At 38.9% G+C, this 13,516-nt stretch overlaps 1 protein-coding gene across 3 annotated transcripts in view; it reads left to right on the forward strand.

Moving 5' to 3' along the window:
* Positions 1–13,516, forward strand: part of LOC101156601 (gamma-aminobutyric acid receptor subunit pi) — a 118,905-nt gene that overhangs the window by 80,884 nt on the left and 24,505 nt on the right. For all 3 annotated transcript variants that reach the window (XM_020709247.2, XM_004076879.4, XM_020709248.2), the window contains exon 3: positions 12,163–12,275. In XM_020709247.2, the coding sequence (XP_020564906.1) occupies positions 12,163–12,275 (113 nt within the window). The remainder of the gene's footprint in view (positions 1–12,162; positions 12,276–13,516) is intronic.

Raw genomic sequence — 13,516 nt, forward strand, 5'->3', positions numbered from 1 at the left:
ATAAGGAACGAGTACATCAGAGGGACGGCTCATGTTGCCTGTGTTAGCGACAAAGTCAGAGAAGCCAGACTGAGATGGTTTGGACATGTTCAGAGGAGGGATAGTGGATATATTGGTAGAAGGATGTTGGAGATGGAGCTGCCTGGCAGGAGGGCAAGAGGACGGCCAAAGAGGAGATACATGGATGTCTTAACAGAGGACATGAAGTTGGCTAATGTTAGGGTAGAAGATGTCCATGATAGAGTGAGGTGGAAAAGGATGATTCGCTGTGGCGACCCCTGATGGGAAAAGCCGAAAGAGAAAGAAGATTCGCTTAGCCTTTTCCGATGGAGGTTTCTTTGGAACATGGTTGTTTGACCATTGGACGTGCTCGCAACAGAACTTGTTAACGCTGCACTCACGCTGGTAGCACCAGTACGATTCCCACTCCTTCTCCTCCGGATTTAACCATACAGTGTGATTTCTGCTTGCTACTTTTTGATTATCAATTTGTTTAAAATCATAAAAGGATTCAGAACTTTTTATTTATTGTAATCTATGCATCTAATAATCGATTATTTCTCCCACCCCTACTCTGTAACCAGGTGGATTCTCAGAGGACAAAAAAGAGACAAACAAAAACAAAGGGACACCGATTGTAAGATAATTAAGGTAGGATAGTAACTGCAGCAATGATGGATGAGCACCAAACATCTGAAATATCTGTCACTGGACAGAAAAAAAACAAAGTTAGTTGTTGCAGGACCAGATCTGATCTAACAAAGCAGCTGAATTTAAGTCCAATAAGGCCTTGCTACTTAGATATTAAAATATTTAATTAAAGAGAAAATGTACAGGTGCGCTAAAAGCCTTTTTTCAATGCTTAATTAAACTAGATATTTGTGATCCCACATTTTGAAAAGAACATATATCTATTCAATCCAATCATCATCAGACAGAAATCTGTTTACCTGGTGAGAAGAAGACGAAAGAGGAAGGAGAGATAAATTAGAAATTCACTGTTAGAAGACAGGTAAGAGGGGCAGAACACCCTGAGGACTCATTAGTGAACGGGGCCTTGGTGGTGACAAACAGGGGCACCTTGAGCATTCCTGATTTCTCTTCCCTCTGCAGTTAAGAAGCAAATGATGACTTTTTCAAACTGATTAGGGAGCTAGCACATATAAATAAATATATAAATATATAAATTAAATATACCGCAATAGACTTTTATTCTGAAGGGTCCCAAAATTACCACTTGCCAGCTGTGAACATTTTCTCCTCTTTGGTGAGGCTTAGTCGCCACATGGGGAGTAAACATTTGTGTAAACTTGTTCATGTTTATTTACGACAGAGTTTTGGGGCCAGTTTACAAAAAAAAAAAATTTTTTAATTACGGTTTTTATCTAAATTTACGAGTTTATATCTCGTAAGTTTACGACTTAAAATCTTGTAAGTTTACGAGAAAAAGGCATAGGAAACACCAACGTTTTCCATTCATTGGAGCCTAGCTAGAAGATGAAATATGTGGAGCCTTTTGTGAAGCTTTATTCCCGGATCTGTTTATCCCTTGTGCTATCGTAGATGACCCCCCCACCCTTACATTGACGTGTTCTCCCTACCATGACAAAGGTGGATAAAGGTGGAAAGATTTCATGTAATCCATGGACACCAGTGAAGATCACAAATCATTGAAGAAGAAAGGTTCAGAGCACTGTCTAGTGGGTCTAGATGACCCAACTCCCAATGTTAAAGTACCTAGGGTAGCACAAGGGTTACAAAACAAAGAGATTCTAAACCTTTTGCACGTTTGGGTGTAGAGGACCGCTACTTTATTTTCCTTTTTATTCACATACCCATTTGTCTCATTACGTCATGAACCTGTCATCCGAACACCAAACAGTGTTACATACGCCCCCTCCTCCAGAGGAAACATCCTGTTTCAACATAAAACAATAAAAAGGAAAGAAAACAGTCTGTTATATTAGCATTAGAACGTTGAAAAAGTGCTCCTCCTCAGTCACACAGACGTAGAGATCTTGTCTTTAATGGAGGAAGAAAGGATTGAAGTGAACAGCCGCAGGGACACCGATGGCTTCATTGGGCTGCAGAGATCCTGAAAACCACCCATCAATAAATAAAACATTAATAAATTGTAGATCAAACAAATGAGCTTCCAGACATTTGGAACGTTGTCAATAAACATTCAGCTCACCTGTTCAACTATGTTTAGTCGGTCTGCTCTGCTGCTGCGCGGCGTTCACCTGCTGCTCTGCACGCTCACTTCCACTTTAATCTCTTAAATTTACGAGTTTTTTTTCCATAAATTTACGACTTTAAATCTCGTAATTTTACTTTTATTTTTTTTGGGTGGCCCTGAAACTCAGTCGTATTTATTAGCTGTCCTTTTGGTGAATTTCTTTTGCCCTCTTTTCTTCTACAACTTTTGTTTACGTCTGCATGTAACGTAAACCAAAGTTCCATGCCAATCATCTTTTGATCCAATTTTAAAGCGTTCCAAGATTATGATTTTGCCGTTTTAAGACAAAATCCAAAAACCTGTGTTGTTTTCTAGGACACAGTTTCTGCAGAGTGGCTGAAATTCACCTCTGAGTTGTGGGCAGAACTGTTGGCCGGCAGTCGGCCTGCATTGATTTCCTATCAACCCTTTGTTTACACTCTCGCGCACTAGCTTACAGCCGCTTACAACCTTAAGCTAACATTAGCGGTGCAAAAAAAATGGCAGCATAATCAGAGCTATCCAGTCGTACAGTTCTAATCCAGATTCCAGCTCAGACCAGGAAAACAAAGACTTTCATGGATCTGTTTGTCTGACAGTGGATGATCAGAATGGAGCAGAGGAGAGAGACTGTGGCTCGCCGACTGTAGTTTGTACGTAACAATTATATGCTTTTTAAACAGCATTCTTTCATCTGGTCCTGATGTTAATGAATGAACTACAGATTTGAAAAGAAAGAAACTACACATAAGAATATAAAACAGAGGTAAAGTTAAAAAAGCATAATAGAAAAAGAAATACAGCAAAAAACTAAATGAAATTTAACATCATCAATAAATCTACAAAGGGTTTTTTGTGTCAGAAAATCCACATATGCCCTGAGAGAACTTCCTGAACTTACCTAGCCAAGGCTACATACCCTGACATCCTCCTCACAGAAAGATCCCACCCAGACCTGGGCCTTCTTGCCGTGGGGGGAGACTGTTGTGAATGCTACAGTTGCTTGGATTGCAGTCTGTGTCTGTTTGATACAGTGTAAGCATGTGCCGATGTTTATTTTAATTACTTCCACCTTCCAATGCCTTCCCACCTGTCCTGATCCCAGTCGACCTCAATACCCAGAATGCACATTGCACCTAAGCTAATGTGCTGCACAAACTCAAAAACTTCTGTTCTGAAAGAGTTGTTGGGTTAAACCAACCTACAACATCAGAATAACAACAAAAGGAAAGAAAACGACAGACCAAGGTACCTTTTAGGAGGAGAGCGAACAGAGATCATACCCAGCAACAATCTCTCTCCACTCTGGCGCAAATTCTGTCCCTCTCTCTCCTTTATTAAGTTGTTTTGGGTTTCCCCTAAGTTACACATCCGCTGTGCTCTAAAGGGGGGAACAGGAAAGCACAGCTACAGCACGATTAGAAAACATTAATTACGACATTTCTATCTTCCCACATCAGCTTCAGACCTGCAAAGCCTTTTCTCATGGATAAACTAACACAGAGGGTCCTTCGATTCATTCTAGACGTAGCTAACACGCTAGTTCTCAGGAGGATGCTGGGAAGACGCACAGATAGTCGTTTTCCCCCGAGGGCTTCACCTCCACCTTCCTGTGAAACAGAGTTGGACAAACACACTTCTGCAAACATGATTATTTCACCCATTTATCTAGGTAATGCATAAAAAGCAAAAATGAGAAAAACTTCTATGCATTGTTCCAACAAGAGTATTACAGACAAACAAAAGCTTTATTTCAGAAACTCCAGATGTTCTGCTCACTTTGGCACTGACTCTGTCATCTCGCTATTCTTGATATGCAGCTTTGTGGGCAGGTACGCTGTGTTTGTCAATGTATATTTTTTGAAAAATATGTACTCCCCTCACCATTCTGTCATCTAGGGACAGAAGGGAACCGCATTACATAACTATGACAAATTCTTGTTTATGTTTTTAAAGAGGACTCTGTTGCATCTAGGCTCTCAATCTCATGACAGTACTGCCTGGGAAATCTGATAAATTATCCATGTTAACGACTATGGTGGTTCTTGGAAGACTCTGAAGAGCTACCTTTCTTTTTCATTGTCAGAGCTCAGTGGATAGTGACTGTTTGGCAGGTTTGAGAGCTCAGTCTCATCCCTATCTGTAGCTGAAGGTTTAGACAGCCAAACGTAGCCTGGGGACGTGAAGAGACTGAAGGAATGAGAAGCCTCCGTAAACATTCTGCTCAAAGATGCTTTCTAACACTCTCAGGAGCACCAATGACAAATGTGTGTGTCGCCATCATTAGGCTTTCTGTTATTAGAAATTGATTTCCTGATATGTTGCTCTCTTTCATCCTATTTTGTCATCTCATTCATCTTTCTTTCCATCAAAAAAAAACGTTTCACCTTCAGTCAATCTGGTTCAGCTGACATCATTTGGTGCTTGTGTAAAAAACAAACAGAATAACTTAAGCAAAACTGTTTGTGTGGGTAAAACGGGGTCGCGCAGGGTGACCCAGATTGAAAATGTAGCATGGTAGAAGAGGAGTGCTGTCAGGACCATTACTAACAGGGCTTTACCATCCAAGGTTCCTGCCAGCTGAAACAACAGGCTTCAAGCCATGTGAGTGAAACTCTACGCAGCATAGCGATATTCTGCTGGGAGAGTCACCCCACTGTCTAAGCCAATTTGACACAGTCAGGTGAAACAGGCAGAGTGCTCCGGCTGAACGCTTTTTTTTTTAAACATGATTCTTCATTGTACCTTTCAGTGTGATTCAGGGAGGAGTAGGTAACTGATAAGTGGTCTTATTAATATGAAGTCTCTTTCTAATGATTGCACAAGAAGGATTTAATGAGAGATATCAGACATCATGAAGCAGCCTGTGGTGGGAAGGAATGGGGAAATCTGATGGGGTACAGAAATGGGATTTGGAGGGTAAGGGAGTGTACAGAGGGGTACATGAAGGAATGAGGGTAAAAGGATGACGGAGAGAAAACTGGGGATGAGTGCGGAGTGCAGTGAAATCAGGGAGAAGGGGAAATAGGCAAAATCATGTATGGTCTAAGAAGGCCCACGAAATTTTAAAGTTCTTGGAGCCACGTTAACAAGCTTGTCATTTCATTTAAAGCAAGAAGATAAAACAGTCTGAACTTCACTTGTGTAATCTTGTTTTACTTGTTGGAACATTTTAGTCTAGTCCTCATTTTAACACACACTCCAAACTGCATAAGGTCTCAGTGTCCAGTGTTGCCCAGGCGCACTTCATTAAGAAGCAGAGGTAGCTGGGAATTGAATAGCCTCTACCTCTGAATCACAGCTGACCTACTTAATGAGCAACAGTCAGTGGAGGGAAAATGAGCATAGATAAGTTCTCTAGTTGGTTGAGTTGGGAATTGCTAAATAGAGATAAGAAGCGGGTGATCATTTTCAGGATGACCCCAGAAGAATTAAAACCTCTGAAAGTTCTAGAATTAGTCAAATTTGAGGAGAGCACATACTAGGGCTGCACGATATGAGGACAACTCGCGATATTGGAGATTAATATTGTGATAACGATATAATTTGCGGTTTATAAACAAAGAGCAAAATAACAAAAAACATAATTCCCATTTCAGTGCAATAGTTTAAAAATTATCCTCCAAATGACCCTCATCAGGAGGCTAACGTCTAACATAAGAGGGCTCCATCTGATTGGTCAACAACGTGAAGGGCTCCATCTGATTGGTGAAATGCAAAAAGGGATTTATTTGATTCATTAAATGTTTCAAGTTGCCATAAGATTGTTTTAGCACATTTAAGGTAATTACTTATTGCAATTTTCTCTGTATTTTGCGATATGCATATAGCACGGCTTGATATTGCAATACCGATAAATTTGCGGTATATTGTGCAGGCCTAGCACAAACTCAGTGTTGGATAGTTGTTAGTTTTCAAATGTATTCATTGCCTGGAAAGTCAAGTGCCTTTTCAATTCGGGTTAATGGCCTTCGAAGTGTGCGGTTATTACTTTTTAACGCACGCCGTGGAAGCCTGAACCGGCCGACGCGAAGCGGAGGACGGTTAACCCTTACATATTTTATATCCATACAAAATACTTTTTATATAATAAATATTTTGTCCCAACTGTCAAGAATCAGTGAACAACAAAAGCAAAGAACTACAAACTTACTGACCTCATCTGCTCATGAAAACCAAAAGATGAGCTGCAATTCAAAGTAGAAAAGCCACAAAGTGTCCGTGTCACAGACATGATCCGTTAAGTTTATGTGCTCGTCACCATATCGGTCTGTTTTATTCTTCCTACTGACTTTATCCACAAACATTTCAGAGCCAAACGTTGGATGTAGTTCTATTTACCAGCATGAACACTTTATTTTAGTCTGTGGTGATGCAGAAAAGAATTACAGCCAGAGTTTACCTTGATGTGAATCTGCAGAGGCAGGCAGGGACATCAATGAAGTACAAGAAAACACCCCAGACAAACAAAAGTAGTTTCTCAGTTACTCACCATAAATACCGGTAATCTCTTAAACATCACTAGAACTCATTACAGTAGAGTTAAAGCAAACTCCACAGAAATCACTTATGCCATTCCTCTTTCTCTCAAAGTGAACAGACTACAACTGTAGTCCTAAAAAATATGAAAACGAATTCTGAAAGAAACAATAGCATAAATCTGAAAAAATTACAGCGAAGTTGACAAAGTTGACCACACCCACAACGTGAGCGTCCAGCAGGTCACCCACAGACTTTGATTGCTGCTTTGTGCTCAATACTGTCATTGGGATTGACTCACAAACACAATAAATAACTAAACAGTTCATCCTGGTCAATATGTAATACTTTCCCAAGACTGCTCTTTAATGTTTGTGGATAAAGTAGGAAAAACTAACCGACTGGTGATATGGTGACAATTACATAACTACACGGATCATGTCTGTGACACGGACACTTGGTGTCTTTTCAGCTTTTATTTGCAGCTCATCTTCTAGTTTTCATGAACAGATGAGGGTAGAGTCCAACCTGTGTGGAGTTCTTTGCTTTTGGAGTTCTTGAAAAATCGCTTCTCTCATGCTGCTTCTGTCAAAGGACTTGGAGCAAAGTCTGCATTTTGCAGGTTTCTGGTGCAAAAATCATTTCAGGGTCTTTCTGTAGCCACAGTTGATACCTGTCCTTGAAAGGCCACTCCTTGTTAAAGCTACATTTCCCAGCATTTCACAACAGCAAGATGAAAGCGCCATGCGCTGCTCTGATGACGACTTAAACAGCTTTACAGCAACGAAAACCTCCAACACCGATAGCCTGAGGCTGAACTTCTGCCCCAGTTTCAATGTGAGTCTGATGTTAAACTATTTTCTTAGTTTTATGTTTTCTGCATCCAAAATATTAAAATTTCATGACTTGGTGGATTCTGTGCAGAAAAGGTGGATTTAATAATTGATCCGCTTATATGTATCTATACTAAATGATAGATCTTACAATACAGCATTCTTATTTTTAAACACATGTTGGTTGGTGGCACATAAGATCTGCAGAACAAACAGGGCTTTAAATGATAAAAGACTGAGCAGAGAGAGTGTGGAGGCCCACATCATTACAAGAGGTAAAGGTCTGTCTCTGTTTGATGTCACTGCTGTCTTCAAAGTTGGGAAACGATAAAACAAATCCTTTTGTTGATTTATGGCTTTATTTATGAATCAAAGAAATGGGAAAATGGAGTCAGGTTTAATTATCTGTTCTATTTAAAAGAAAACAACAACAGCCTTCACTTGGACATTTTTGGTTTAAATTCCATTTTCATGCCATAGACGGTTTTACAAATCAACCAGATGACAACTTGATTATGTGGTTAATGTGGTCACAGAAGGAAAGCTATGAAGGATTCCTCTGTTTTTCCAGTGGTGGGGTTTCTGCTGGTTCTTTTAATGCCTTCCAAAATAAAGGACTACCAAAGCTAACATGACATTACTGTGTCATCTTCTGTGTGCAAGACTTGCAGCACTCATTATCGAGCACATGTCATTTTTAGAGAGAGAAAACTGCATGATAATCTTATGCTGTTGTTGGCAGAGATTATTTAGATCGGTTTGAAGTAGATGGTGTGTGAGGGGACCAGGCGGCGTGTCGCCCTGCTTCATCCTCTCATTGCTGTTCCGTAATAGATTAAAGTCAACTTCAGCTGTAGCCTGAGTCAGATGGTGAGAAGAAAAGACTGGTGCAGACTCTGCCGAGTCACACGATTGTGTAGAAAGTTAGGGATTGAATCTGTGAGCCATCTGAAAGGTTAGCCTGCTATGTGTAGCATCTTAGATCCGTCTAAAATATGCAAGTAGAGCAGTCAATTAATCCACTGGGAACTACAAAGTATTTAACAATATATCAAATTATGCATGTGTCATGTAGTACAAAAACTGTGATCCATTTGAAATAGCAGGAAAAACTCTCAAAATATATTTCATTTGAATGTGATCTTTGATTGTGACTTGGTAAAGCATGTCAAAAATAGCAATCCTGCACCCTCTATGTGCGTGGGGTTAATTCTCTTCATTTTAAACACAGCAATACTGTAACTCTTGGAAAATATGGATGGGTTTTGGGATTACTTCTGGGCTTGATGCTACAGGACGGACATTTTCATATGCCGGGATTCTGATGGATGGAGATGAATGTGAGTGAGGTGGGAAAAAGGTTTTATCACAGAGTACGATGACACAGAATGTGAAAGCAGTGTTTTGCATTTGCTTCTTCCCCAATGAGCTCCTCGCCTAAACTCTTATAAATTAAATTGGTGCCATGTATATGATGAATTTTAGAATCTGTAGGGCTCAAAAATATAAAGCCTTTTGTTTTTCTTTACAGTAAAATGTCAAAGCCAGTTCTGCTCATGCTAGATCTTCTCAGATCTTAAACCACTAAATGGTTCCCAAGTGCAGCTGTGATTGCAGCTCACTGTTCCCTAGGGGATGGATTAATTTATTTTATTTATTTCAATGAGGATAGTGCATATTAAACAATGTTTTAGCAGCTGCTTCAACATAAATATGCCAGAGTTAGCACAGGAGCTAAATTTCATCCGTTGTCCTAAGGCAGGATAAAAGGTTCAACAATTACATTTACAGTACAACACAATACAATAGCACAATATAAGTGATAATGATATGTACAAAGATTATTTATCATCAATGTTTGCAGGACTGGTTTGTTTTCAGCCATTGTTTAAGACTTGTTTGGAAGGTAGGATAGTTTTCCCAGTTTCTAATGTGCTGTGGCAGCGTATTCCATAACTTTGTTCCTCTGATTGACACCACTGTTTGGCTAAATTTAGTCCTTCCCCTTTGTACATTACAGTCCCCTTGAGTTAAAGACGTGGTGCCTATTCCAACATTTGCTTTTTTGCTTATAAAATCTAATAATGGGGGAAGGGGCCAGCCCATTTACATTTTTAAAAACGAGACAGGCATCCATGGACATTTTCTAACTTTCAAAATCCATTACGCTATTTCAGGGGTTCTCAAAGTTTTTGTAGCCAAATATGTAACTCGGCATTAGACTGGGGGCCAATTTTGGTGAAAAAGGTGGATAAACAGAAAAAGTTGTTTTTAAAAACTTTAATGACCAAGTGTCATTTGTACAGTTAACCAGGCCCTCCAGATGGTTTCCCAGTTGTGGTCGGAGGTTTCTGTCCAGATCTTCTACTCGTCTAGTAATTGTAACACTTGACAGACTTATTTCTTTAAACTTTTTCTTCTGCTCTGGACAAACAATGTCAGCTACTTTATTTTTTATTGAATTCTTTGAGCATTACATTTACCTGCTTGCAAATCCGGCACATGACTTTATCCATGAGGTAGAACAAAGTAAGCATTTGTCCACTTAGCCTGAAAGCACCTTTTCTCCTCGCCAACACAACATTTTTCCCTTAAAAGAACCTGCTCTGGCTCTCTTTTATTGAGGGCCACAAAAAATCTTCCGGCAGGCCGCCATTGGCCCCCGGGCCGCACTTTGAGAACCCCTGTGCCATACTTAGTTAAAATGTCACAGTAATGATAACTCAGAGGCTTTTTGTCTAAAATCTTCAGGGTTCCCTTAAACAGAGACTTGAGGGGTTTCAAAGTGCTTTCATTTGTCTGGGATCATGCAGTGAGACAATAAGTTATATGACTAAAAATCAATGAATGCATATAAACCTTTGCTGCCTCAGTAGTCACAGAAGACCTTATTCACTTAAAATTTGACAGATTAAATTTGACAATATTGCATATTTTCTTTACATGATCTTTAAAAGTTAAGTTTGAATCGAAGATTAAGCTAAGATACTTGAATTGTTGTACGACTTCCAATCGCTCTCCATTGACCACTACAGATGGTTGTTCTTCCCTTGTTGGCTGACGTGAAAAAAAAACATACATACCGTCTTTTTAGTATTGAGATGTCAGCACGGTTAAATGCAGAGAACAAATTTTTCCCACCCAGGTATAGACAACTAACAAAACTCTAACTCTATTGTTGTTTTTTTCTGTATTATTTTAAGAGTAGAAAATGGCCAAAAACTTGAGCTTTTATGTCTGAAGTGGCACCCTGGTAGTATGTTTCCAATTCTCCCATTGTTGCAATAACATATTCTTACTCTTTAATTTGATACACTCTGATTACATTTAATAGAGTTTAAATGAGCTATTAGGGAATGAGTGCCATTGTAATGAAAGTCCTGAAATGAGTTGAAGCTTTGATGCATTGTGTGCAATAATGGATTTAACAGTGGGTCTAATCACGGTGATCTGTAAGCACATTTCATGATGTGAGAAGGACCAGAGTGCTTTTAGAAAATGCAGAAGACAGCTTTTCCTAAGTGGCTAATGCACCAAATCTTTCAGCTACAGCAAAGCAGACTGGTTTCTGTTCAACCTTTAATGGAAAATGCTTCTCTCTCCATGTGCACTGTCATGTATTTAAATGGGTCCAGCTGATGAAAAGAATGAACTGATATGTTGCAATAGGTAAGAAATTACATTCTTAAAGACATTTAATTATAGTTTTTGATTTTTAATGAAAAATGAAATGCACAGCAATGAGTGGTCATAATGAGATGATGATTCCTGAAAGCATTCTGCTTTTTTTCATTTTTGGCTCCTTTTCACTGCTGCTGATACAAGACATTATATTCTGGTAATTAGTTCCAGCCAACACATGGCACCGTTTTTATCATATTTTTCTTTATTGTTCTGTGTTAACTGAAATAATTTCATAAAATGTAATAAATGAGGAATAATTTTGAAAATGTTCTTTAAAAAAAAGATTCAGTGTCTTCCTCCACCATCTCCCCTTCCACCCCTGATGTCATACATGATTGGGTGCCAAAAATAAAAAAAAATAAAAAGTTGAGAATACGTTTCATGTTAAGTGCGTTTTTTTGTGTGATTTTTTTTCCAAATAGGTGACATGGAAAACGAGCATTCTCATTCTGAGACAAATTCTTGTCTGGCTCTGAATATGGCGCTTTGCCTGCTCTGAGCTTCTCTTACATCACTGCAGCTCCCTGGAGCATTGTCTCTGCAGCGCAAACTCGCTGTTTTCTGAAGCAGATTTAAAGCCAAAAGCAAATACGTAACAGGAAGGTGCAGTTATCAGCAACACAATGGTTTTCTTTCTCCTCAGTGTCTTCAGGACACACCAACATATGAGAAAAGTATGAAAAATATATGAGGAAGAAAAGCATCAACATCAAAGGCACGAGGGGATGGAAGTCATAGGAAGACATACCGTTATTATTAATTAAAATACTCATTTTGTCCTTTTCTGTTCATCTTTTTGTTGAAGGTTGACTTTTTCAAACCTTTTCTTAGATGCTTCACAACATTTGCTACTGAACCTGCAGGTTTTACCAGAGCAGAAGAAAAAAACATCCTCTGCAAGCAAAAGAAGTACAAACTTTAATTTGAGGTTTCCTCTGCATCTTCCAGGTTGTTGGAGAACTCGTTGCTCAGCGCGGAAATGAAGGAAGGAGAGATCCTTCCTCCTACGATTCACAGGTTGATGAAGGGATACAACAAATACCTTCGACCTTTCTTTGACAGTAAGGAAACCCCAAAGATGCACACACATGAAAATGCTTCAACAGGAAGAGTTTCAATTGTAATGCATGTCACCATTAAGAATTAAATGTAACATTTTTTTACTTTTAGAACATTTTCTTAAATACAGCATTAGCTTTGGTTCCTCCAAAGCCACACTGGAATGCAGAAGGAAATGACTTTATTTTGGGGTCTTGTTTTCATCTGTCTGTCTTCAGCTAAAAAAAATGCATAAAGAAAAAAAAGCTGTAAATACTATTTTAGAAGTTTAGCTACAATTTGTTATACCAATTGTGGTTTGAATTATGGCAGCATTTTAGGCTTTGAGTAATTAAACTATGAATGAATTTCATAGAACAAGGATTTTATTTTCTAACTATATCCTTCCCCAAAGCAAATGTTGGTGTAAAATCATTTTCATTTTTGTAGCGCTGCCAAAGACTTCATCAGAAAAACACCCTCACATGTGTATTGGCATTTTTACTTCTAGGGTTTTCAGTATTGAATGCATAATTTATGTTTCAACACGAGTAAGCATCCCTCTTGGTCCACACGGCCTCGGGCATCGCTAACAGGTTAGGAAAATGTGCTGCAGTTGTAGATCTGTTACCCTTTTTAATAACTACATCATCACTTTTGACTCACAAGTCGCTCCCAAACGCAACTATCATGTGGATGCATAGCAAAAAAAAAAAAAGCTGAAGGGAACAGAAATAAAATCCATCATTTTCATGATTAAACTATAAGTTTAGAGAGACTGATTCAACAATGAGACCAGGAAGGAAAAAAGAAACTAATAAAAAATACAGAAAAGTAGTCATTTGTAAAAGTATTTTTTCTTCGAGAGCAGTGTTTATGTCTGTAAAACCTGCCTCCTTTGAAATTCTGCCTTTAGAACCATTCTTGGCTGGAGTCTAAAGATAAATCATGATAGATAAGTGATTTAATTAGAAAAGACTAACAGTGCACACGTTCCTTCCATCAAGTAGGACAACTCGGTGTTCTATTACTGTGCTGGCAGCGTGAAGCTGATGGAAACATAAAAAGAACTGCACTGTTGACAAGCTCACACAGTTTTATATCCCATCTGGAACCTCATTAAAGGGCCTCTTCATGAGGACAGATAAAAGCTAAAGTTGTTAAAACAGGAAAACAAAAATACTAAAATGTACCTGTGCGCCTTGAATTCCAACTTTAAAAAGTAAAGACCGAAACTTTGTCACTTCTGCCATTTCTACTTATG

This window comes from Oryzias latipes, chromosome 15 (assembly GCF_002234675.1).
Source record: "Oryzias latipes chromosome 15, ASM223467v1".
Lineage (NCBI taxonomy): Eukaryota > Metazoa > Chordata > Actinopteri > Beloniformes > Adrianichthyidae > Oryzias > Oryzias latipes.